The following is a 27,756-nucleotide window of genomic DNA, read 5'->3' as shown; positions in this document are numbered from 1 at the left end:
ATTAGCATCTTTTTTTCCCCATGACTTATTGTTGCTAAATGATGACTAGATAGATAGTGATTTATATAAATGCATAGATCATAAAAAAGCAACATTTAGAAAAAGCTTTTTTTTTCTTCCAAAGACTACAACATGCATAAGCAATGCTTTTATCCCTTGTTTCTGCTTTTTCTTTGCATATGTTTTAATATTGTTGCGTAATAGCCGGTATAACAGTGTAAACTGAAGAAAAAAATCAACCTATCCAGTCAATGGCAAGCGAAAGCGATTTTTTCATGCAATGTTTGACACAGTTTTGTGAAAATGTATTGAAATAATCCAATATTGCAAAGTGCCGCTGTGTTCACTCCTTTAATCTTGAAGATAAAACCATAAAATTGAATCACAGAATGAATTTTACATTTTCAAAAATATGGTAATTCCTATTCTCCTGCGAAAACATAATTTGCCAGAGTCTAGACATGTTTTGATTTCTGCATATCTAAATCATACCAAAAAAAAAAGAAAAGAAAAAAGAAACACAATATACAGATATGCTGTACATTAATGAAGTTCAACAGACTATTTCAAAGCTTCCGGAAATACAAACAGAACAGCAGAGGCCTGAAAATCAGAAAGCAAGCGAAGTGCCCCTCAGTGGAAAGCAGTTGATCATGTTGTGTTTTTGTGTGTGTGTGGATTCTCAGCAGAGGCCTGTTATCTCTGTCAGTACACAGTAGATCTGTTCAATGACTTGCAGCCCAATTGCATCAAAGACGACACCGGTTTTGACCGCCGCCTGGTCAGTGTTGATTCCAGCAGTATGATGAAATATTCTAGCAATGTTTTTTTGTCAGAATAACAAAGACATGTATCATCCACAGGGGATTAACCTATCAAAGTACAGGAAGTTAATATTCATGGACGCTGTGTGTTCTCTGAAAGAATGATACAACTACTGCATTTCACAAGCCGAAATATGAGAGGATGCGAATTAGAATTATTCCGGGGAAGAGTGAATATTACAGAAGCACAAGAATAAATTTATACAAACACTTCAAAACATTAAAAAAACCCTGTTGTTGGACTAAGTATACTTATGTCAAATAAAGATTTTCTTTAGTTCAAGTGCCTTCAAAACTAAGAATGACGAAGGTGTTTGTTTTTTAATTTAAGCATTGAATCAATGTAAGATCAGGTGCTGTGCAACAGTGCAAGCATCCACTTTTTTTTTGTCTCAGTCCAGACAGTCCAAAAGAAACAAACAAAAAAAAAATATACACTTTGTCTGAGAGGAAGAGATGATGACTTGGAATTTTCTCCTTATACAATTGCTCCTACTGCTGGCCAAACCTGGAAGCTGCATGCGACAAACACTATGATGATCATATTACAAAAAATTGCACTGAAAACAGCAACTGAACATAATAACAATATATTTGCATTATTATGCGGGTGAAATTATTGATACTATAAGCCAAATCGGGCCGGTGTCCGTTTCGGCGTCATAGGCGCTTCTTCTTTTCTTCCTGGGGTGCAGATCTTGATGGACCTGATTGAAAATGATGAAAAGACATTTTTATTACAAGATGTTGATTGAAATAGAAAGGTTGTGTATGTGACTGTAAATGTAACATGCATCAGAAGTTGTGCGATTTGCTCTAAGGTTAAATGAAGAATAGACAGCGAGGAAAGGATAGTTTGTGTGTGTGAGGACCTGCGGGACACGGGTCTGATGTAGCTGACAGGGCGATGCATCATCTTTAATTACAGCTCTCCTCCACACACACACACACACACACATCCATCAGGCCGTGACCCTCCAGCTCCACACACTCACACCTCCATCAGTTCACTTTCTGATGCGCCCCGCTCAACATTTAGCCATTTTAGACCTTTATTTAATCAAACATTCCAATTAACTGGATTTTTACATCCTCTGATGAAAATATGAGATGGGAAAAAAACTCTATGCCACAATTCACAATTGAATTTAGACATTATTATTAATAAGACATCATTAATATTGCATGAATCCCTCCTTCAAATCTAAAGGTCCTTGCACACTGAATCCGAAATTTTCATTTAAGTTTTTTCATATTCGTCATTGAATTGCTCCTGATCTAACCTGATCTAAAAAATTTAATAACGGAAGAAAATTTCAGAGGCACTGTGTAAACGTGATTGACACAACATGAGGTCGTATAGATTTTTTTTAACGAGCCAAAATTTCGGCCGACAACTTCGGACTTTAAGGACCTTAAGTCTGAGATTTGAGTTTAAATGAATCATATCTGATACACAAATATCTAAGGCCTCTAAATACGATTAAAACTTTGCTGAAAAAAACCTGTTGTACACAATCTACTACATGCCTTGTGTCATCTGATTGATAGTTTATACTTTTTTAGCTAGTAAAAGGCCTTTTAGTATCATTCTGAAAAAGTTCAGCTCGTGGTTTACGCGTCTTTTTGCTGTGAAATCTTTCATTATTTTTTATAAACTAAACGCAAGAACAACTTTTATATTGTTAGTAATATTTCAAGATGAATACTTACTGGAGCTAACCAACTTATGCTTACCTAATTATCCATACGTCACTTTTTTGTAAAATTGTGTTAAATTGTGAGTTTAATAAACGTTCCTCAAAAGCCTGATGGATCATATTTATGTTCATCTCTCAATCAGCATTGTATTGCATTGGATTATATATTTTTTATTATATGCTTGATATGCTGCTTGATACAGCAAACTAGTATTTCTTACCATATTATTTTAATGTATTGTCTTAATTATAAACACACTAGTTGTAGCGCAAACAGTTTTACCGCTACTGCTCTTTTTACTCTTCTCGTTATTTCCCTATAGTGGCTAATGAATCGGAAGTCTTGCACATTCACAAAAACTGGTAACACTTTACAATAAGGTTCATTAGTTAACATTAGTTAATGTATTAACTAACATGAACTAACAATGAGCAATGCATTTGTTACTCTATTTGTTAATCTTTGTTAACGTTAGTTAACACAAATCCAGCTGTTCATTGTTTGTTTATGTTAGTTCACAGTGCATTAACTAATGTTAACAAGTTTTTAATAAATTGTTAGAAAATGTTGAAATTAACATTTACAAAGATTAATAAATACTGTATGAGTGGAGTTCATTATTAGTTCATGCTAATTAATGTAGTTAACTAATGAACCTTATTGTAAAAATCTTATTTCCGCATTGAAAAGTAAGGTGGATATGGCACTGATTTTCAAAGCATTTTCTTTAGAAGAAATGTAAAATGTCCTCTAAGTGACCCGTGGGTCCTGACTCCTCCAGGTCAGGTGAGACGAGAGGAGCTGTGATCTCATCTTAGATCAGACAGCGTTTTCCTATCAGCTTATTTAAAACCCCATGAAGGCATCAGATCCCAAGAGGGAGGCCGGCACCTTAATTATCCATCTCCCCATCATGCAAATCAAAAGTCTAATTCCCACTTTTAATGTGATTATTGCCAGGACGTCCATCAAGCGGACAGTCAGCCGAAGGCTTTGATACAGAAATAAAAAGTCCTGATTAATTAATGAAGTGTTATTTTACAGGACACATTTCCCGCTTTTGTGGAGCTGACAGGTGTGTGTAAAATTAATTTCCCGGATTAGTCTGAAAAATTAGCGTCTGTCTCTCTCTTCCCCGTCCGAGGCGGTACAATTTAAATTGCTACATTAATGGGGGTCAGGCAGGAGTCAATATTATTTCTTTTTCTCTCTGGAGGTGAGAAAAGCTCATCATGGAGGAGACAAGTAGACGCTAGGTGAGGAAAGAAATGAGGAGGGTGTGAGGGGGATAATAGTCTTCCCAAAAATTGTGACATTAGTATTTCAGCACGGCAGCCATTTGATGGCTTCCTTGGAAATAGGATGATTCAGATTGTATGAGTGCGAACAGGAAGTGACTCTAAACCCTGAGTGACAGCAGTATTTGTGATGGCTAAAGTACCTGACGCTGCCCAGGTTGTTCTTCCTGTCCTGCTCCTCTTTCCGTGCCAGGATCTGTTGTTGTGCAAGGGACATCTCTTCCTCCATGATGGTGATCTCCTCCTTGGCTCTCCTTCGGTTCTCCTGGAAGAGGGACCAGAAGTGAGCGAGACCAACATAGAGGGGAATATGTACTGTACGTGTTGAATCTGTGATATTGAGGATGTTTCTCACCTGTCTGCTCTTGTTTGCATGTTTGATACTGTAGAACATGGGCCCGAGCTCAGCCAGCCACTCGCCGTCCACTGCCGTCACACACTGCATGTACTCCTGAAACACAAACACACATGCGTGTCATCAAATAACTCTTCACCAGGGCTCTGGGATATAATATTCACAATATACTGAATAATATTTGATTATAGTGAATATCATGAGGTGTTAATGTTTTTTATTTAGATTAGTGACAGAGTATGTAAGTTTCTGCAAAATCAGTTTGTTCGGCCTGTTAACAAATCGATTCAAAAAGTATTAATTGATTCGTTTAATTCAATAAATTAATTCAAAAATCTCTAAAAAACATTATTTAACATGTTTATTACCATGTATTGCTATTTTGGTACACACACACACACACACACACACACACACACACACACACACACACACACAAAGGATTATTAGGAACACCATACTAATACTGTGTTTGACCCCCTTTCGCCTTCAGAACTGCCTTAATTCTACGTGGCATTGATTCAACAAGGTGCTGAAAGCATTCTTTAGAAATGTTGGCCCATATTGATAGGATAGCATCTTGCAGTTGATGGAGATTTGTGGGATGCACATCCAGGGCACGAAGCTCCCGTTCCACCACATCCCAAAGATGCTCTATTGGGTTGAGATCTGGTGACTGTGGGGGCCATTTTAGTACAGTGAACTCATTGTCTTGTTCAAGAAACCAATTTGAAATGTTTCGAGCTTTGTGACATGGTGCATTATCCTGCTGGAAGTAGCCATCAGAGGATGGGTACATGGTGGCCATAAAGGGATGGACATGGTCAGAAACAATGCTCAGGTAGGCCGTGGCATTTAAACGATGCCCAATTGGCACTAAGGGGCCTAAAGTGTGCCAAGAAAACATCCCCCACACCATTACACCACCACCACCAGCCTGCACAGTGGTAACAAGGCATGATGGATCCATGTTCTCATCCTGTTTACGCCAAATTCTGACTGTACCATCTGAATGTCTCAACAGAAATCGAGACTCATCAGACCAGGCAACATTTTTCCAGTCTTCAACTGTCCAATTTTGGTGAGCTCTTGCAAATTGTAGCCTCTTTTTCCTATTTGTAGTGGATATGAGTGGTACCCGCTGGGGTCTTCTGCTGTTGTAGCCCATCCGCCTCAAGGTTGTGCGTGTTGTGGCTTCACAAATGCTTTGCTGCATACCTCGGTTGTAACGAGTGGTTATTTCAAATTTACTCTTCTATCAGCTTGAATCAGTCGGCCCATTCTCCTCTGACCTCTAGCATCAACAGGGCATTTTCGCCCACAGGACTGCCGCATACTGGATGTTTTTCCCTTTTCACACCATTCTTTGTAAACCCTAGAAATGGTTGTGCGTGAAAATCCCAGTAACTGAGCAGATTGTGAAATACTCAGACCGGCCCGTCTGGCACCAACAACCATGCCACGCTCAAAATTGCTTAAATCACCTTTCTTTCCCATTCTGACATTCAGTTTGGAGTTCAGGAGATTGTCTTGACCAGGACCACACCCCTAAATGCATTGAAGCAACTGCCATGTGATTGGTTGATTAGATAATTGCACTAATGAGAAACTGAACAGGTGTTCCTAATAATCCTTTAGGTGAGTGTATATATTCATTCAGACATCGGTTGAACAGACAAAAACACACAATTATGAGTTAAATTAAGTCTTAAATGAGCATAAAGAGTTATGAGAAAATGTGTATCAGATCCGCATAATGTGACTCAGGTCTTAAAGTGACAGAAGCCTAATAAACCTGCTGCTATCTGTTATCAAGGCTAATCAAAGAACAAAAGACCGAGAAATTAATTCACTTACTGCTCTTGACTGAATAACGTTTGTGGCTTTAAGAAGGATTAATCTATATTTAATTTATAATTTATGCAGTGAAGACTGTGAAGTGTTTGATAACTTTATTCAATTTCTGTATATATCCTACCTGAAATCTTAAAGCACTGTTTACAAGGTTACATGGGTCAAAAACAACGAAAGCAATAACTTTGTGCATTTTGACAGGGCAAGTAAAAATCTGAACCAGTTTGACTGGGCCAATAGAAAAAGTTGAGCCCTGATATGTTAAAGCGCACAGGGAAATGGCATTTATTATTATAATGGGTTTATGTAAAGATTGTTTTAAGTTGGTTAAATTAAAAGTTGTTATATTATTTAAAGCCTAATAAATGTTAAAAATAATAGATTTCAATTATATCGTAATGCTGAATGCATATAATTAATGGCCAATTTAAAAAAATAAATAATAATAATACATTTCATTGAGATATCAGTAGTGGTATTGGTATCGGTGACACTGGCCTTCTTTCATAAAAATATGCCATTAAAATGTTTTTTTTAAAATATAGTTTTTTTTTAAATGTTTTTTATGCTTTATGTTGTTTCTACGTTAATTGGGAGATTAAATGTGAAATTATTACAATATATAAATTATATTAAAAAATGTTAGTTTTTATTTTTTCTGATTAATTACAGAAAATGTGTGATTAATTAGTTAAATTTTTTAATTTATTTACAGCACATATATATATATATATATACACAGGTCCTTCTCAAAAAATTAGCATATTGTGATAAAGTTAATTATTTTCCATAATGTAATGATAAAAATTTGACTTTCATATATTTTAGATTCATTGCACACCAACTGAAATATTTCAGGTCTTTTATTGTTTTAATACTGATGATTTTGGCATACAGCTCATGAAAACCCAAAATGTATCTAAAAAAAAGTCAACCTTCAAATAATTATGTTCAGTTATGCACTCAATACTTGGTCGGGAATCCTTTTGCAGAAATGACTGCTTCAATGCGGCGTGGCATGGAGGCAATCAGCCTGTGGCACTGCTGAGGTGTTATGGAGGCCCAGGATGCTTCGATAGCAGCCTTAAGCTCATCCAGAGTGTTGGGTCTTGCGTCTCTCAACTTTCTCTTCACAATATCCCACAGATTCTCTATGGGGTTCAGGTCAGGAGAGTTGGCAGGCCAATTGAGCACAGTAATACCATGGTCAGTAAACCATTTACCAGTGGTTTTGGCACTGTGAGCAGGTGCCAGGTCGTGCTGAAAAATGAAATCTTCATCTCCATAAAGCTTTTCAGCAGATGGAAGCATGAAGTGCTCCAAAATCTCCTGATAGCTTGATAAAACACAGTGGACCAACACCAGCAGCTGACATGGCACCCCAGACCATCACTGACTGTGGGTACTTGACACTGGACTTCAGGCATTTTGGCATTTCCTTCTCCCCAGTCTTCCTCCAGACTCTGGCACCTTGATTTCCGAATGATATGCAAAATTAGCTTTCATCTGAAAAAAGTACTTTGGACCACTGAGCAACAGTCCAGTGCTGCTTCTCTGTAGCCCAGGTCAGGCGCTTCTGCCGCTATTTCTGGTTCAAAAGTGGCTTGACCTGGGGAATGCGGCACCTGTAGCCCATTTCCTGCACACGCCTGTGCACGGTGGCTCTGGATGTTTCTACTCCAGACTCAGTCCACTGCTTCCGCAGGTCCTCCAAGGTCTGGAATCGGTCCTTCTCCACAATCTTCCTCAGGGTCCGGTCACCTCTTCTCGTTGGGCAGCGTTTTTCGCCACACTTTTTCCTTCCCACAGACTTCCCACTGAGGTGCCTTGATACAGCACTCTGGGAACAGCCTATTTGTTCAGAAATTTCTTTCTGTGTCTTACCCTCTTGCTTGAGGGTGTCAATGATGGCCTTCTAGACAGCAGTCAGGTTGGCAGTCTTACCCATGATTGCGGTTTTGAGTAATGAAACAGGCTGGGAGCTTTTAAAAGCCTCAGGAATCTTTTGCAGGTGTTTAGAGTTAATTAGTTGATTCAGATGATTAGGTTAATAGCTCGTTTAGAGACCCTTTTCATGATATACTAATTTTTTGAGATAGGAATTTTGGGTTTTCATGAGCTGTATGCCAAAATCACCAGTATTAAAACAATAAAAAGTTTAATTTATCATTACATTATGGAAAATAATGAACTTTATCACAATATGCTAATTTTTTGAGAAGGACCTGTGTGTATATATATATATATATATATATAAATAACACTTTATTTTACAGTGCCCTTGTTACAAGTTACATGTATTTACGATAGTAATAACTACAAATTATGCATAATTACATGCAACTAATCCTAAACCAAACCCTAATGCTAACACTATAGTAAGTACATGTTATTTAATATGACTCAGTACTTACACAACTAAACTACTCAACTAAAATTGCACTGAAACAAGGATACCTTAAAATAAAGTCTAACCATAAATACAAATTGTTGTATTTTTAAACTGTGGAAAAACGACAGGAAATAATCTGAGGAAAATAGAGGAACAGGATCAGAAAATGTTGCAAGCTAAATTCAAAATTGCATCACGTCTCATACTAACTTATGTCACTTCACATTGAAGGGCTGAGAAGGAAGAAGTACCTTTGTGGTCATGACCAGTTCGTGGTAGATGATGTAGTCAGGGGTGTAACCCATCCCGAACAGAGCGCTGGTGGGGTGCAGATGGCAGGGCATCCCAGTTCTAACATTCACATACTCCCCTATTCCCTAAACACACAAATACAAGGCATGAAGACACTTCAGGTGTTACTTGATGAAATTAAATCATTACATTGCCAAATATGCTAAGTAGCTGTGAACCTTTAATTTAGCAGCCTGGTGAAAGTACGCAGCACAGATGCACTTCCTGATCACATCCCAGTCAGAGCCACTGGAGATCAGGTTCATTTTCTGCTGCACCATGATGTCTTTGAGCTGAGATCGAACCTCACGCACCTGTGAGGCACACACACATTATTTAGTGCAATATCTAATGAAAAAAAAAGCATGCTTAATTTTGCACTAAAGCTTTCAAAGAAAATGTACAGATAAACCTGTTAGATTGACATACATATTTAAAAAGCCACTAAATACTAGGGCTGGGTATTGACACAAATTTCACAATTCGATTCGATTTCGATTCACAAGCTTGCAATTCGATTCTATTCAATATTGATTATTTTGGATATCAGGTACAATACATGGCAAATTTTATCAAGGAAAACAAATCTCTTAACTAATGCTGTAAACTATGGGAGTTAGTTGTAGCCTATAGGCTTTCATTAGCCTACTATAATATTGAAGGTAAAAAATAACTGATTTTTATACAAACACTTAAGTTACACTTTTATTTATTTTTCTAATAATACATTTATATGAAATATAAACATTTAAATGGTGGATGTCATAAAAACTTGCCAGATTTATTCAAACATGCATTAAATATTGAAGAACATAAAAAAATATAATGAATGCATAATATGGTGCATATATCAGCAAAATGCTCCTCTCTAGGGAAATTATTCTAGCTGACTAACGAGTTTATGGTCACTGGCTATGGATGTGGACATTTATCTGAGGTAAATGTGCCGTTACATGACATTGTTTACATTATTGTTTTCACTGACGTCTTTCCATGGTTGAAACACTGATTGAGCGATTCCATGTAACATGATACGGAATTCGAAAAGTTGTACTCTATCTTTTAAAACACTTTCAGTTGCTCATGAATGTTTATTTCGCGCTGTAGTTGGTATTATTAAGGCGGAAGATAAGATGTGCCCGCTGAGCTGCACTGCGCCAGAGCGATCTTACGCCACAGCGCCAAAGCGGTGTTTGTTTTTGAATTTCATAAGAAAATGGACGTAATTTGATATCTGAGACTTTGTTTCATATCAATAGTAACAAAGCACAAAGATTATTGCGTTTATTGGATGGGATGCACGCTACAATGTTCCATTCATTCATCAACTATGACTATAGCCTAATCGATTCTTGGGATTTAAGAATCGATATCGGTTCGTAAAAATGAGAATCGATTAAAATCGAGAAATCGATATTTTTACCCAGCCCTACTAAATAACATCTTTGAATATTCTTCTGAAGGATCTCAACATTAGAAATGTTCCTTATTTAAGTCTGATCTGATGATTGGCATTTAGAACTTTTGGTTGATTACAAAAAAAATTGTGAATATTTATACATTACACACACACACACACACACACACACACACACACACACACACACACACACACACACACACACACACACACACACACACACACACACACACACACACACACACACACACACACACACACACACACACACACACACACACACACATCTTTAGTGTAATAAATTATACTTTTTAAATGAACCTGCACAGGGGCCAAAAGTGGCTAAATCCAGCACATTTTGCATTAATCATAATATGTATTATTAATGTGAATTGTCCTTGATTAAATAAATAATGAATGTATGAAAGAAAGAATTTAACGATGGGACAGAGGCAACTTATATTGCAGCTCATTTCCCATGCAAAGAGAATATTTACATAGAAGTCTTTAAGTTACAGCATGAAAAGAATATGCACATTATCTGTAATGGTCAAAGACTTTGAGCATTTTTCACTCAAATCCATTTGGACTATTGTAAGTGTACTTCAGGGAAATTTTTAAATAACATGTCATGGAATGATATTGCCCCTTTAATTCATGAATCTGATTGGTTGAGAGTGACGCCTCAGGTTGACATACCTTACGCATGGCTTTGGTGTGGATGAAGTGATCGTTACACCAGATGCTGGAGTAATTGTTGTTCTTCCACTGCAGGTAAACGTTGAGGTAGGTCAGGTGATCACTCTCAGGCACTGAGAACTTCTCTCTCACCTGGTCACTCTCCTCCTCTCGACCCTAGACAAGTAACGGCGGTTTGAGCACTTCATGTACAGCACATTTGCTTGTAAGTAGGTTGTAGTAAAGAGCCTAATAACGTACCTTTGGTCTGTAGAAGATGGATGGCACTGACAACATGGAGACGATGATAAGAATGTCAGCGCTGCAGGCCATGTCACATGACACGATCAGCATTTTGGACAGAGCCGGATCCAGAGGAAACTCCACCATAAGCCGCCCGGTGGGCGTCAGAGCGCCTGAGACAGAGACGAGAAGAAAGCATCCTCAAATACAGGCAAAAGTCAAAAGGGATTAGAAAGCACCTCTTTCCAAAGTTTCTGATGGTGGGGAAGTGATTCCACTTTGAGATTCTGATCAAAGTTTTCAGGAGCTCAGATTTCAAAGATTACATGACAGACTAAGAAGATTAGTGAGAGAGCCCCGTGAAAAGCAGAGAAGATATTTGGGCAGGTAAGCCTTAATCAGAAATAATCTGCTGTTAACACGAGACGAGAGCTAGAGGGAAAAGCGCTGCACATAGTCAAATCCCCACAAACCCCTGAGAGATACTCAGGAAATGAGATTGAGATCCCTTTCTGGTCACATAGACAGTTTTACTTCAGTTGCTACAGCTGAACTTTGAGTAAGACCTTAATACTTCACTGCAGCACTTCACAAGCTTAAGTCTACTCAACTGGAACGCAAGTTACACTCAAGAGATTTTTCCTAAATAAAAATAATGTCACTACCATCCGTTATCTTTAAACATTGATATATCCAAACACTGGCGAGTGAATATATACTCTACCTTTTTTTTTTTTTTGCTCTGTATGTTAAAGATAATTTTGTAAAATACAAATAAGTTTTAAAGATCTTTCTTGGAAAGGGTTTGAACAATGTTTTTCATACCTGTTCAAATAACCATTAACAACCATTCCACAGTCCTTAAGACACTAACAGTTTAAATACTTTATTTCTTACTGTTACAGCAGAATACAAAATAAAAAGAAAATAAACGGGGGGGAAAATGCAGCGGCTGAAAGAGCTCTTGCCTAGATATTCTTATAACACATCACATTAAAATAACAAGCGTTACGGTATTCTCTAGAAATTTTACAGCTCTTTCAGTCAAACTGATGGATGAGGATTATTTGTAGCGCAACCTTTTTTAGTGGAACTTCACCAAAACAGGAAGTGTCTCCCATAAACTAAAACGCAGTAAATAAAAAAAAAGTGGATATAGTGCAGTGATTTTAAGCTCGGGAAAGTTTGTTTTCTGAGGTGAGAGACTTTTTATTTTGTGACAAGTTACAAAAATAAGATGATTCCTGACATCATCTCATCTGACAGCAGACACTGAATTAGGTCAGCACGATTTTCTCAGGCACTCTTTACTTAAACTGCGTCTGACAGAAGAGTCAACAGCTTTCATGCACGTCCTTCAAAATAAAAGTTTTGCATCAGAAAAACATTGAAAATTACGTGATGTTGTTGTTTCTTAGACAACACACTCCACGACCCACTCAATGCTGCATCAGACAATGTCCAAAATAAAAGTATTTTTAAAAGCTCTATATAATTTTATTAAACAAATTATTAAAAATACAGTTTTGTAGAATTAACATAATGGTTTCCCATTATGGATGTGACCTTCCACGGCATACTGAAGACTATTTGACTGGAAAAAACTACTAGATTATAAATGTACACTTGATCCTGACGTTATTTGATATTTCCTGATACCATCTAACAGTTTACACAGTTCAACTCTAAAGACCAGATTCACTCTCCACTGTTCCTTATGATAAAAAAGTGGCAAAAGGAACAAAAAAGCTGAAAAGAGAGAGACTGATGTGGTCCTATGCTGCCTCAGTGGTCTCACCTGTGTTGTCAAGAGCACCCAAGATCCACAGCTGGTACATGGAGTTCAGCATGTTGTCTTCGGGTGGGGGATCCATGAAGTGGAAGAGCAGAAGGTCTTGCACTCCCAGTGACTTGAGCAGCAGCACAACATTGGCCAGGTTAGTGCGCTGGATCTCTGGGATAGTGGTGGTGAGCATTTCATTCTTGTAGGCACTCTGAGTGTATAACCTGAAGTGAACAGGAACAGTGGAAAGAAAGATCCATTCATTTTCTGTAAACATTACAAAATGTCCCACCCCGACACAATGTGATACAGTGGCAAGCGAAAAGGTTAGGATGCTAACACACTGCAGAAAGCTCTGCGTAATATTTGGATATGAAAAGAGATGTATCAGTTAGATTTCCAAAACCATAACTAAACTCGCAGGTCAATCAAACTTAAACTTACCAAGGGAACATTTTTTAAGTTGAAGTACTAAAATTCCTAAAACTGAAATAAAAACGAACTAAAGCTAAATAGAAATTAAAAAATCATAATAAAATTGACAAAAAGAAAAAAAAATACAAAAACTTACAATAAATGTAAACTACAGCTGAAATTTCAGCGAATTAAAAATATTACTAAATAACACTGTGGTTAAAATATGCCTATATCAGACTGGAGTTACTATTTTCTAAAATTTTCTCAGCATACGTCATTATGCAACAAGAACCTTGCTCTCGACTGCCTTGAGCGCTCTCAGGATCTTTTGCTGAGGCTGTGGATTACAGGTAATATACTGTTGCAAATATAATGTTCAATTTCACTTCATAAGACTTCTGATGTATCATCAGGAGCCACGGGTATTGATTTTGTCTTGTCTTTGCCTGTATATGTTTTTTGACTCTTAAAGTGACGGTAGCCATTGACTTGCATTATACGAATCACCAAGGACAACGGTTTCAGCTAAACATCTTCTTTACGATCTGTTAAAGACGCAATTATGACAAAGTAGTATGTCCCAAAGCTTACATACTCTTCTGCTACACACTCAAAAGTATGTATTTTTCACCACAAAAACAGTACATACTATTAGGGCATAGTGTAATGTTAAGTTAGCGTCATTTGAGCTAGTCATTACCAGTTCCAACCGCAGCAAGTCACACTGCAAGACGTTTTTAGTGCTGTTGCGTTCATCTAGGTAGCTCCGCCCACAGAGAAATCTCATTAGTTCCAAAAACCCACAAACCCCTGAGATATTTACATATTAAATATGTTTTGACTAGCAGTGATTTGCGTCACTGCACCACTTTGATGAATTAAATGCTTTATTTTACAAGTCATGGAATAAAATAAAGACAATTGGGCGAGATAGATGAAAAAAAATCTGTGTAAACTTCAATGCAAAAGGTCCAAATAAAGACGTATGCATGCAGCACATTAATGAAAAGGTTTTCTACCTCCAAACTTTAGAAGAGCTAGAGGGAAGCTCTTAACAAGGAGAAATTTCCAAGCTACCTCTGAGGATCTTAAAATATCACAGCTCTCCTTGCTGCTCCATAGAGACAGATCTGAGAAAACAGCAGATTTCTGCAGCTATTCAACAAAATCGGTAATCCCTCAGAAGATGGCGTGAAGAAGGAACTCTGGGAAGCTCTGTAGTACAGCGAATGCATTTATGTATATCTGTCCTTCTGGCTCTTGTGCCGCAATCACAGCCAGAGCTTTTGAGTTACGCATTAATCACACACACACGGCTCTTGGCCACATTGCAAAGAGTCTGGCTGAACAGAATTGATTCTTGATGCGCAGATGTTTGGTAAAGGATGCATGCAACTAATCCGACATGTGACACAAACTTTCACAAGCAACCAGAAACACTCACAGGTAGGCAAAACAATCCCTTGTGTGACAGTGAAACAGCGAGACAGTGTGTCATCGCATCTTTGGGGCTGTGCAGATTTGAAAAAGGTCACAGTCAAAAAGCCCACAGGAGCCTTTGTATCAAATCCTCGGAGGTGTAAAGAATAAATAAACTACGTTAAATCCTTTTAAGATTACCGTCCCGTCGCCCTCCTGCAGTCGCCCAGCCTGACTAATAGGGCTTTCAGAAAAGAGCAAAAAAAAAATAAAGCTCATGATGAACACACTGTTCATCTGCCTGTATTAGCAAAGAGAGTCTGTATTAACACCACAGAGATTATTCACTTCCTTTGGATGATTCTTTTCAATGTACCAGAAAAAAAAACTGATTCATCACTCAGGTCTGTCTCACCTTAAAGTCAACATGAAAAAAAATATTCATCCATACATGTGTTTAAACCTTCTTTTTTTTTTACCTTGTAATCTTTAATCAAATTATGTTAATATTGTTGATTTCGCAGGACTTCTCCAATCAGTTAATGTGCTTAAACTGCATTTTTCTGCCCCTTACAAACTCATGTTCACCTGCCTCCACTTTTAAATGCCCACATCTCAAAATCCAATCACCAACCATTGCAAAGAACCACGTCCGACCCTACATTTTTTCTTTCTCGATAATCTGTTACACACAGATGTACAACACATTATGGAAGAAAAGATCTGTAGCAACTTCCGTTTCAGCACAACTTCAATTTCCAGCCTGCTTTGAAGATGTTTTTGAAATAACAAAAAGGCACTGCACAGCATTTTATATTTTATTTTTGTAGTTAAATACACTATCGGTCAAAACTTTGGAATAATAATAAAAAAAATATTCTTAATGCATTTATTTGATCAAAAATGGAGTAAAAACTGTAATATTGTGAAATATTATTACAATTCAAAATAATTGTTATCTATCTGAATATATTTTAAAATGGAATTTATTCCTGTGATGGAAAAGAATGATTTGTTTGCAAATCGAAAACGAATCTGGTCATATCTAAAAAGTAGAACATACAATGACAAAATCATGGTGAAATCATTGAAATGAGAAAGTCATTGTCATAAACCTTTTTGCCCCACTACACAACGGCAATCAACTTTTGAGCAAGTGATACATTGTGTCTAAATATGGATAAACAAGTATATATATATTATGTTTTTGGATGGTCTTTTTTGATGTTGGCCATTGAGGGAGGAACTGACTGATCTTACCTGTAACACTGTCCTGGGCCTGTTCTGCCGGCTCTGCCAGCCCGCTGGTTTGCATTGGCTTGACTGATGGGGTACACCTGCAGTGCATCCATGCCAATGCGAGGGTTGAACACCTAAACAACACAAAGTAATACTTCTGTTAGCATCAGATGTGCAATTCCTCTATTAAAGACTGGTCATTCATAGAAAATAATTTACCTTTAGTTTGCAGTAACCAGAATCCACCACAAACATGATGCCGTCCACAGTCAGAGACGTCTCAGCGATGTTTGTAGCAACGATACACTTCCTCACTCCATCAGGAGCCTGTCCGTAAACACACAGGTTTAGTTCACAAATGTCTCATGATCAGGATGTTCTAGTGTTCAACAGAGACAGATGTTTACCTTCTGGAAGATCTTGGCCTGCAGGTCTGAGGGCAACTGGGAGTAGATGGGCAGCACTGCCAGGGCCGGAGCGTTCTCTAGATCCTCCAATCGCTCCACAATCTGATCTGATGTTACCTGCAGGAACACACACATCATTTGTGTTATACGATGCATCATTAGTCAGCACAAACTTACTAAAACACTATTTTTTTTTTCTTCAGCATTATTGCTCAGAGATCGTCAACCTACCTATTAAAGAATGGCTTCATTGACACTTCAGTTCAAAAAGCGGGCATTCCAGGGTTCTCAGGATGCTTAGAACATGTCAATGTTATCTGGCAACGAATTCAATCAGCTAAAAAGGAGAGGAAGAAGCTTCACGTGACATTCCAGGATTTGGCTAATGCATATGGTTCAGTGCCACATGAGCTTCTCTGGGCAGCATTTGATTTTTTCAGGGTACCGATGTCGATAACAAATTTAGTGAAAGCCTATTTTGGAGATTTGCAATTTAGTTTCTGAACTCCAGAATTCAGCACTACATGGCAATGCTTAGAGGTTGGAATAATGGCAGTATGCACCATTTCTTCACTGGCTTTTACCATGGCAATGGAAGTAATCATTAGGGCATCAAAATCGGTAGTAGGAGGAGAGTGCTTGGCTTCTGGGATGCGACTACCACCAATCAGAGCATACATGGATGACATGACAACCATGACTACAACAGTAGCCTGCACTAATCAGTTATTCGGTAAGTTAACTGATAACATTGAATGGGCACGAATGCAATTTAAGCCCTCTAAATCAAGGAGCATCTCGATAATTAAAGGCAAGGTAGTAGATAAACATTATTCATTAATGGTGAGGTAATACCAACAGTTTCTGAGAAGCCAGTGAAGAGTTTTGGGAGATGGTACGATGGGGATCTAAAGGACACAGTTCGAGTGGGAGAAGTCAGACGACAAGCAGTGGAAGGGTGGAAGAGCATAAACAGCTGTGTACTACCAGGCAAACTAAAACTCTGGTGCTTTCAGTTTGGTCTACTGCCAAGGTTGCTGTGACCACTGACTGTGTACGAGGTTTCTTTGACAACAGTGGATAAGCTGGAAGCATAAGTTCATACATCAGGAAATGGTTGGGAGTTCCACGCTGCCTCAGCAGAGTGGGACTTTATAGTAAAGAAATATTGCAGCTGCCAGTCTCTGCTTTAACCGAGGAGTTTAAGTGCGCCAAGGTCAGACTGGAAATGACCTTAGTAGAGTCATGTGACAAATGTGTAAGGGAGGCAGCACCTGTGTTAAAAAACTGGTAGAAAGTGGTCAGCAAAGAAATCTGTGGAAGAGGCAAAGGCTGCCCTTCAAATTGGTGATATCATGGGACAGGTACAGCATGGAAGAGGGGTTTCTGGGCACAGTTTAGCTCCTCCTAAATGGCACATGGCAGCCCCAGCTCAAAGGAGGAAGCTGGTAGTCAACGAGGTGCGAAAGCAGGAGGAGAGGATGAGGTGTATAAATGCCATTTCCCAGGCCAAGCAGGGAGAGTGGATGAGATGGGAGCAGCGTGGGAATTATACCACAGCCACGGCCGCCTTTGCCCTACACTTTGGCCTTCATGAATCCATTGCAGTAAGGCCAGTCAGGCTGACCATGATGCACAGGGAATTAGCATGTTATGGTATCAATCTGAATAGGAAAACCATCGAATTGTACTCAATGGCCTTTGTGCCCTGTCATATGGCCTTGGTGCCCCCCCCAAAAAAGAAAAGGTGGAGGCCAAATGGCCTTGCCCCTAAAATTACATAATTCCCTCCCTGGATGGGAGAGTGTGGAACAACGCAAGATGGGCTGGGAAGACCTTTGGTCAATGGAAGAGAGTAGAATCAGTTTCCTTATTAGGTCAACACATGATGTTCTCCCATCACCACAGAACCTAAACCTCTGGGTAGGAGAGGATCCCTCTTGTCCTTTATGTTCATCACCTGCCACATTAAGACACATTTTGACAGGATGTAAGGTGGAACTTAGCCAAGGTCGGTTTACTTGGTGCCATGACCAAGTACTGCGATGTTTGGCTTTAGCATTGGAAGGCAAGCGTAACATGACCAATAAGTCGCCACCTGTTCTAGCAAAACATTACACACAGAAGACATCATTCCTCCGCCCAGGCGAGCAACCACCAAGAAAATGTGTTAAAACCAATTTTCGCCCAGGATAACTGGAAGCTGTTAGGGACTGGAAAATGCTGGCTGATCTTGATCAACGTCTTATTTTTCCATCTGAGATTGCCACCACTAACCTCCGACCAGATATTGTTTTGTAGTCTGGATCAGCACGCATTTTTCAACTGATAGAGTTAACAGTGCCATGGGAGGATGCGGTAGATGAGGCATATGAGAGGAAGAAACTGCGGTATGCTCAGCTGGCCACTGAAGCAGAACAGCGAGGATGGAGAGTCTGGGTTTATCCAGTGGAAGTGGGTTGTCGAGGTTTTGTGGCACACTCCACAACCCAGTTCCTCAGAGACGTCGGATTCAGCGCCCAAGAGTTGCGTCAAACAGTAAAGAACTTATCTGAAGCAGCAGAGAGGAGCAGCAACTGGCTGTGGTTGAGATGGAAAGAGTCTGGCTGGCTGTGTACAGGCCGCCACGCTACGGTTTCGAAGAATTCTTGAAAAACTCGAAGAGTCTGTTGGTTTATTTGTATAGTTTGTGTAGTAATATTATGTTCCTGTGTATTTTGTGTGAATGAGGATTGGTGTTTGGACAGATATTGTGTTTTGCGGTAGTATGCCATACGGAACCGTTGCCACTGATCCTGCTTTAAAGAGGGCAGTGGGGCTCGACAGCCTTAGTCAAAGGGGTTGGCGTGCATGGTCGGGTTGCGAAGAGATTGTGGTTAGGTCACATGTGAACTATGAGGAAGGAGCAACCTCAGCAGCAGGAGGGATGTAAAGGTCAGAAAGCCGGGCTGAGTTAAGTGGGGGACAGAGGGGGGTGACTCTGGGACGCCAGAGTCACTGTCGAGCCCTCTTGAGGTGTCGTGGGCTAGTCGACGAAACACTGAGGACAGAAGGTGCCCACTTGAAGACCCTAGAGATGTTCCCTACTCGGCTCAATCCAGACGGTTGTCATGCTGATCCACTGGGGAGACCGCACTGTGGTTGCAGCCATTGTGTGTGCTGACGCGTTAAATACACTGCAGCTATTAACACCAGACAGAAGGAGATTCACATCACCAGATGGAAAGAAGCGTAAATGGATGGAGAAGCATAGGTTACTGTAAAGCTACATCCTAGTTGGTGCTTATCTTGGCGAAAGCCGAGTAAAAATCAGCATGAAGTTTTAACATCTACTCTCGTGTAATGGAAATCATTTCAAACTAACCTTATACTTCTTATATTCCAAGAAATCGGACTCCAATTGGCATATATATATAGTCAAACCAAAATGTATTCAGACACCTTACACATTTCTCATATTATCACAGTTTATTCGTTATAGTTTAGAAAATGGTAATAAAATGTGACAAGAACTGAATTTAACCAATTACCAAGCACTGCTTAATTGTGTTCAGTCTGTGGTGTAAAAAGGTTGCATTAGCAATTAAAGAAAAAACAGGTCAGGTCAAAGTGTCTGAATAATTTTTGGTCCCAAATATTTATACATTTTACTGGTAGTCCACTGTATGAAGAATTCTTGGGTATAATATGTCACAGTTTACTTTATTTTGCTATCCTCACTTACATAAATGAACAATAGTGTCCTGCATCAACTAATAAAACAATATAAAAAAATATATCTGGTGTCTGAATACTTTTCTGAATACTTTTTGGTTTGACTGTATACATGCATGTATGTATATATATGTGTGTGTGTGTGCGTGTGCGTGTGTGTGTGTGTGTGTGTGTGTGTGTGTGTAAATTTTTTTTTTGTCTTTTTCACTTTCAAATCTATAATGCTCACTAAGGCTGCAGTAATATTGCAAAATATTATAAAATAACTTTTCTATTTGAATATATTTTAAAACTTAATTTATTCCAATGACGACAAAGCTGAATTTTCAGCATCATTACTCCAGTCTTCAGTGTCATATGATCCTTCATTATGAAATCATTATAATAAGCTGATTTGATGCTCAAGAAATAATATTATCAGTGTTGAAAATAGTTGTGCTGCCTTATATTTTTGTGGAAACCGTGACACACTACCGTTCAAAAGTTTGGGGCAAGTAATATATTAAAATAAATTAATACTTTTATTTATTAAGGATGCATTAAACCTGTCACACTGTCCTGGGCCCATTCTGTCTGCTCTGCCAGCCCGCTAGTTTTCATTGCTTTACTGATGGGATGTTTTCAACATTGATAATAAGAAATGTTTTTTTGAGCAGCAAATCAGCATATTAGAATTTCTGAAGGATCAGGTGATAAAACTTTGCTTTGCCATCACAGGAATAAGTTGCATTTTAAAATATATTCAAATAGAAAACAGTTATTTTGAATTGTTAATAATATATCTAATAAAAGCAGCCTTGGTAAGCATAAGAGACTTCTTTAAAAAAATATTACCGACTCCAAATTTTTGAATGGCAGCATGTATATAATATAAATTGTGATTCCATTCATAACATCTTCTGCACAACTAGAATCTCCTCACCTCAATGTCCTCCTGACCAGGCATGAAGATGAGGATGTCACCCCCCATCCCGCTGAGATGAATCTGTAAGGCCTGTTTCACAGACGCCTCCACATAGTCCTCCTGAGGAGTCTGAATCACACAGCACTCAGCGTCAGTCTATAGCACAACAACCAGCTTTAACTAAAGACACTATTAACACCTCACCTTGCTGAACAAGATATCCACTGGGAACGTTCTGCCGGGAATGTGGAAAATAGGAACATTGCCGAAGAATGCTGCAAATTTGTCAGAGTCCATGGTGGCAGATGTGACAATGAGCTTCAAGTCTGAGCGTCTAGACACCACCTAAATAATCCAAAATAAAGGAAGAATACAGAGAGTGACTCATCAGTATCAACCTCTAAACTCAACAGTACTCTTTAAATGTACATCAAATTGGTGTACGAAAACCAATTATATTCACTAGGGTGCAATCAATAGTATGCGATGGAATCCTCCTCGGTTCATGTGTAAGTGTGTGAGGAGGACAGACACCTGAGATGTGGCTCACCTCTCGGAGTAGCCCGAAGAGCACGTCAGTGTTGAGGGAGCGCTCATGGGCCTCGTCCATGATGACAGCGCTATAGTGGTCCAAGTCTGACTCCCGCAGAGACTCCCTCAAAAGGATCCCGTCCGTCATGTATTTTATTACGGTCTTCTCTGATGTACAGTCTTCAAAACGGATGGCATAACCAACCTGGTATACACATTAAAATAATAAAACCCCTTAGCCATGGTCAAAATACAATTAGATAATTGTAAAGAATACATAGATAATGTGTATAATATACATTATATATATATACACACACACACACATTTACACACACATATAGATAAATACATAAAAATTGACATTTTTATGTCAGTTATTTTAGTACTTAAACTTATATTAATGTCACCTTATGTAAAGGTTTTTAATATTTTATTTCAGTTAACTTTTTTTTTTAAATTTCAAGTAAATACTGATGAAGGCAAAGAGCCAAAACGTTTGTATAATTCTTAATCTCCTGATTGTAACAAATAAAGTATTCTTAGAGTAAATACCTTTTTTGCATTTTTAATTTTAATTTCAAGTAACACTTCATGGTTTTAGTTTAGTTTTTGTTAACGATAATAACCCTGATTATCATTATTTCATGTATCATCCTCTCTTTAGGGCAAAAAACATAACATACAAGTCACCTCAGACCCACCAGATGGCAGTATGTCCCTTAAAATCAAAATCTTCTGTCAAGTACATGGACACAAAATTGCTCCAAGCACACAAGATGTTGGGCACCAACCTCTTCTCCCAGGTTACTGTTCATTTCCTCGCTGACTCTCTTGGCCACGCTCATGGCTGCCACTCTGCGAGGCTGTGTGCAGCCCACCATGCCATAGCCGGTGTAACCGTCCTCATGAAGATACTGCGTCAGCTGAGTCGTCTTACCACTGCCCGTTTCCCCCACCACGATCACAATATTGTTATCCCTGCCAGAGAACATACACAACACAAAGAAAACATCAGCATACCGGGTGGGCAGACACATTTAGTGTAAGATTGTATAAGGAAGCTGATGTAAGTGAACCGATTTGAGTGTCACCCGGACCTGATGATGTTGAGCAGCTCCTGGCGAACAGCGAAGATGGGCAGATACTGTCTCTGCTCTAACAGAGTCTTCTTCTTAGAAAACTCACTGCTCGCTTCATTCTTCTCCTTCATGTGATCAGCGAACTTCTGCTCCGCTCTGAAAAAATGATGGAAGATAAATAAGAAAGATGAAGAGGCCCAGAAAGAATCTACAGACTGCAAAATTCTGTGGAAAGAATTTAAACATTTATACAACAATATCTATACACATATAAAGAAAGAATATCTACAATACTTTTTAAAAGTCTCTTATGCTCACGAAAAATACATTAATTTGATAAAAAAAATTGTGAAATATTATTGCAATTTAGAATAACTTTTCTATCTGAATATATTTTAACATGTAATTTATATCTGTGATGCAAAGTTGAATTTTCAGCATCACTACTCCAGTTTCACGTAATCCTTCAGAAATAATTTGAATATGCTGTTTTGCTGCTCAAGAAACATTTATTATTATTATCAATGTTGTAAACAATTGTGCTGCTTAATACTTTTATGGAAACCATGATAGATTTTTTTCAGGATTCTTTGATGAATATAAAAGTTTAATAGAAAAGGATTTATTGAAACAAATCTTTTGTAAATGTATTATATGTATTCTAAATGTCTAACTGTCATTTTAGATACATTTAATGCATCCACACTGAATAAAAGTATTAATTTATTTCCAAAACATGTATTATTGACCCCAAACCTTTTAACGGTTGTTTATACAACACAAGTCATACTTTAAATATGTCATACTTTTAATACTTTGAAATGCATCGAGGTATCATAATTGGATCACAACCAATTGTCTACAAAAGTTGAATCTAGAGATTTGTCCCCTGACAGATATACTGTGAAATAGTAAATTCTGTTATATAATTTTATTTTAATCAGAAAATGACGAGAGCCCGGATATATCAAAGCAATATAGTGAGAAAAAACGTGTGTATATATATATATATACACACACACACATTGCATGACACAATATCTACCTGTAATCCACATTTCCATCTTCTCCAACAGCTTTTCCATCTTTTCCCTCCTCCTCTGATTTCTTGATGCCCATGATGTCACCCAGTTTGGTGCCAGCGAGCTCCCAGTGTTTGTGTTGTGCCTGTCAAGTGGAAGAATCAAACGCAACAACAATTACATCTACACTACTGTCCTGGAGTGAGAGTGGAGTCCAAATGAACAATAAAAACCAGATATGCACCTTCTTTCTCTCTTTCTGCTCTCTGTGTCGTCTGACCAGCTGACTTCCCTTGCGGGAAATGATGGCCATGTCTGAGGTTGCGTCTTTCACTGGAATGACCGGCTCTGGCTGGAATCGCAGGACAAACGTACAATCATCAATTAAAAACTCACAAGTTTGGTGACTCACCAATAAGCACATCCATGCATAGAGACGTCTGTACCTGCTTAGTGAAGACAATCCTCCCATCCAGAAAGGGTGGCACAAGGTTATGGACAAGTAGGTGGACTCTGGTCGCATTGTCTTCCTCAAAGTCCTCGTCCACCTCCAAGCGCTGAACCACTCCACTGGTGAGCATGCGGTTGGTTTCCCAGCGTTCGTTATCCTGGAGTGAAACACACGTGAGCAAACAGTGGGGTGGACACCACATGTGTATCAGTAAATTAGATCCGTGCATTCGGTCTTAAGGCTCACACTAAGCTGACGTCAAAGAAGTAGCTGCGCTGAAAGTTGACTCTATTGACGCGTCACGACCAAAAATCTGCTCTTAAACACACCACAAAGACTACAGCTGACTGCCAACTAGCAAGTGTGTTCTGCACCTGCGTGTGAGGAAATAACTGTCCATATCAGCAGGTACATTTTCTATAGTCTATTTTCTAAAGACGAATTTAGACTGAATAGTCTTTATTCATTTTTCAAAAAGCAAAAACAAAACTAGAACTGCAGATATATAGACGGTAAACAAAGCAGCGCTTGCTTACCAATTAGAATATCAATCATGCTGATCCTTTCTTCATTCCAGGCTGCTCATGTTATTATGATATATTTGTGCATTCAAATTCTCATGTGAGATGACGTAAAATTACAACAGCCTTCTGTCTGTGCCGTCTTCACTTGCTTTTAATCACTTTCGCTTTTATTCTCATGCACTGACTCGTTCGCTAAACTGAACTGCCAATCAGAGCGATCTCTCTCACCGAAGGCAATTTAACATGCCAAATCAAGTGAACTGCCATCGACGTGACCCCGATTACAGTTGACGTGTGGAACACACTGCAAAAACGATCCCAACAGACGCTCACCGACAGGCCGACCGCTAGCTTGGTGTGTCACGGCTCTTAAAGTGACAGCAGCCTAATATAGGCTACCTGCTGCTGTCTGTGTCATTAATGTTAATCAAACAACAGACGACGAGGTGAAAATCACTCACTACTCGTATCTTTAATAAGAATCCATTAATTTTTAATCCCTACAGAGAAGACTATGCAGTGTTTTATCCTATTGTTTGTAATTTGCTTCTTAGTTCTTATTTTTAAACAAGAAAAATAAAATAAAGGCCATGTTAACCAAGGCTGCATTTATTTGATAAAAAATACAGTAAAAACAGCCATATCGTGAAATATTATTGCATTTTAAAATAATTGTTTTCTATCTTTATATCTTTTAAAATGTAGGCTAATTTATTACTGTCAAGCAAACTCCAATCTTCAGTGTCACATGATCCTTCAGGAATCATTCTAATGTGAGGATTTGCTGTTCAGTTATTAATTATTTTTGGTGCTCAATTATTAATAATGGTTCTTAATTTAATCAATGTTGAAAACTTTATACTGCTTAATATTTTTGCGGAAACTGTGATACGTGTTTTTTCAGGATTCTTTGTTGAAAATCAAGTTCAAATGAACATCATGTATTTGAAATAAAAACATATGTAACATTTTAAATGTCTTAACTGTCACTTAAATCAATTTATACTACATGGCTGTTGAATGCTTGATTCTGATTGGTTGAGAACGTTCTAAGGTGTGCAATTATTTTCAGGGAAACGCACGGCTAACGTAGTTCCAGGCAGGTCTTGACCGCATTACAGTTCCATATCACTTTGCGTAGTTAACTGTAATAACGGAAAATAGGATACAATTCATAACAAGAAAAAACATGCAGCCCATGCGCTTGATCTGCAATTTTCTATGTCTATCTTCACAATCAATGGAAACATGCAGTTGAATTTTAATAAACAAAGTATATAGCCCTATATAGTCAATAGAAAATTAAACTGAATAGGCCTATATAAATAAATTGATAGTCCTGCTGCACGGGTTTTCGTAATTATTGCAGATAATAGGCTATAACAAATAAATAATTATTGATAGACCTATAGCCTACTTGTTAATAGGACTTTGTGTTTCATTTACTACTGTCAATATTAGGAAAAAAACATGAACAAACTAATTAAAATGAATTGGATTAATTAATAAATAATAACATTGAAGCACATGTCTCTCTCTCTCTCTCTCTCTCTCTCTCTCTCTCTCTAATAACTGCATAAAGCCGGGGACACACTTATTGTAAGGCCGGTTATGAATGTAATTTGATACTTTGTTATGATTGATCATGCCCAAACGCGTGTTCAACGCGTTCAGTCTGTGTTTAAAATCTGCTGCAGTCGATGGAAACAGAATGTTTCAGCCAGTCGTTAAGTATGTCCAGCATTAGTCTGCTATCAGTGGCTCAAACCTCCGTTACTAACTCTAAAATGAGGTTTTGGAATTAGCAATGGACGCGTGGGATTAGATGCGCAGTAAATTAGTCCTACATACAAGAGCGTTTTAATGACAAAAACTTTACAAACGTCTTGAAATACATCATTTGAACAATGTTTCGATGTGTGGTAACTGTGGTATAAGCGGAATCATTGACTTCAGGCCGTTGAATTATTAGAAAAATAATGCACACCGAGGTGTAACGGCCACTCCGCTTCGCGTCGTGACCGCATTACCACCTCGGGTGTGCATTATTTTTCTAATAATTCAACGGGCTGTCGTCAATTATTCCTTACTTAATGCATCCTTGATTAATAAAAGTTATTTTATTACATTTATTAATTAAATTATTTTAAAATGTAAAAAATATTTAACAGAATTACTGTTTTTAATGTATTTTTCATCAAATATCAGACAGATGTGTTGCGGTTACCTCGTTGATTTGCCGTTTCTGCGCTGAGATGCGTTTCTGGGTCTGCTTCTGTAGGATCTGCTCCCTCTTCTTCACATATTCTTCTGAGGTGGACGTCAATGGGTTGTGAAACTCATCATAACCTTCATCCATCATGTACCAGTCTCGATCCGCTTGCTGTTTGGACGTGACAGTTAGTTAGAACTTGACAAAATACCAACTAGAACATGAAATAAAACCCGAAGCCCATTTTACTTTCTATATTATGATGGATTACTAAATGAAACAGGATATTGATAACACTTTGTTTTAGGTCAAGTCAAGCCAAATTTATGCTTCAAAGCAGATTTACAGAAAATATCCATGTTAATATTTAGAATATCTTCATATTTTCATGCCTTATAGTCACATTTATAATAATAGCCCTGGGTGATAATATAGTTACAAGTAATCAAGCAGTTGAGATATGCTATATTATATATTTTACCCTGCATGAGTATGCTGTATGTATGCGGATACAGTTGAACTATATATATATATATATATATATAACTGAAAGTGACTGGATCATGAGTTGTTTGAATTATGAATAGTGGGCATCATTAACCAGAATAGAGACAGATTTTTGAATGTGACTTTGCTAAAACAATGACTTAATAGATATTTGGCTTTTGCTTATTATTTTCCAATAAGCCATATGATCTACACATGACATCAGTGGAAATGGAAAATCAGTTCAAAGATGGTTCTAGTTATTACACATTGATAACATTGAAATAAAATGACGCACATTAAAACTAGGAACATATATTAAGAATCTGAAGAAAGTATATGGGGTCAATTCTGATTTCCTGCTGACTTTAAAGAGCACTCACCTTCTGATCTTCCTCCCACTGTTCCTTCTCATCTTCATCATTAAACAGGATGCCGTCCTCTCTATCCTCCCTTTTATCTCCTACAAAACAAGAAACCATATAAATACAACACTATAGACGCTGTAC

General features: G+C 38.1%; 1 protein-coding gene across 3 annotated transcripts in view; it reads right to left on the bottom strand.

The window, feature by feature from the left end:
• Positions 1-338: 338 nt before the first annotated feature.
• dhx38 (DEAH (Asp-Glu-Ala-His) box polypeptide 38) overlaps positions 339-27,756 on the bottom strand; it is a 36,165-nt gene continuing 8,747 nt past the window's right edge. For all 3 annotated transcript variants that reach the window (XM_077201794.1, XM_077201793.1, XM_077201792.1), the window contains exons 7-27: positions 27,631-27,710; positions 26,777-26,932; positions 24,021-24,182; positions 23,819-23,926; positions 23,598-23,719; positions 22,571-22,708; positions 22,265-22,451; positions 21,490-21,675; positions 21,144-21,284; positions 20,958-21,068; positions 16,322-16,438; positions 16,134-16,241; positions 15,936-16,048; positions 12,855-13,063; positions 11,075-11,229; positions 10,835-10,990; positions 8,895-9,029; positions 8,676-8,801; positions 4,179-4,274; positions 3,967-4,088; positions 339-1,531 (exon numbers count right to left, since the gene is read on the bottom strand). In XM_077201794.1, coding sequence (XP_077057909.1) covers positions 1,450-1,531; positions 3,967-4,088; positions 4,179-4,274; positions 8,676-8,801; positions 8,895-9,029; positions 10,835-10,990; positions 11,075-11,229; positions 12,855-13,063; positions 15,936-16,048; positions 16,134-16,241; positions 16,322-16,438; positions 20,958-21,068; positions 21,144-21,284; positions 21,490-21,675; positions 22,265-22,451; positions 22,571-22,708; positions 23,598-23,719; positions 23,819-23,926; positions 24,021-24,182; positions 26,777-26,932; positions 27,631-27,710 — 2,810 coding nt within the window. In that variant the 3' untranslated portion in view covers positions 339-1,449. The remainder of the gene's footprint in view (positions 1,532-3,966; positions 4,089-4,178; positions 4,275-8,675; positions 8,802-8,894; positions 9,030-10,834; positions 10,991-11,074; positions 11,230-12,854; positions 13,064-15,935; positions 16,049-16,133; positions 16,242-16,321; positions 16,439-20,957; positions 21,069-21,143; positions 21,285-21,489; positions 21,676-22,264; positions 22,452-22,570; positions 22,709-23,597; positions 23,720-23,818; positions 23,927-24,020; positions 24,183-26,776; positions 26,933-27,630; positions 27,711-27,756) is intronic.

The sequence above is a fragment of the Siphateles boraxobius genome, unplaced genomic scaffold, assembly GCF_051911475.1.
Source record: "Siphateles boraxobius isolate OS27281-9 unplaced genomic scaffold, OSU_SipBor_1 48, whole genome shotgun sequence".
Classification (NCBI taxonomy): Eukaryota; Metazoa; Chordata; class Actinopteri; order Cypriniformes; family Leuciscidae; genus Siphateles; species Siphateles boraxobius.
This window is presented reverse-complemented; position numbering and strand designations above follow the sequence as displayed.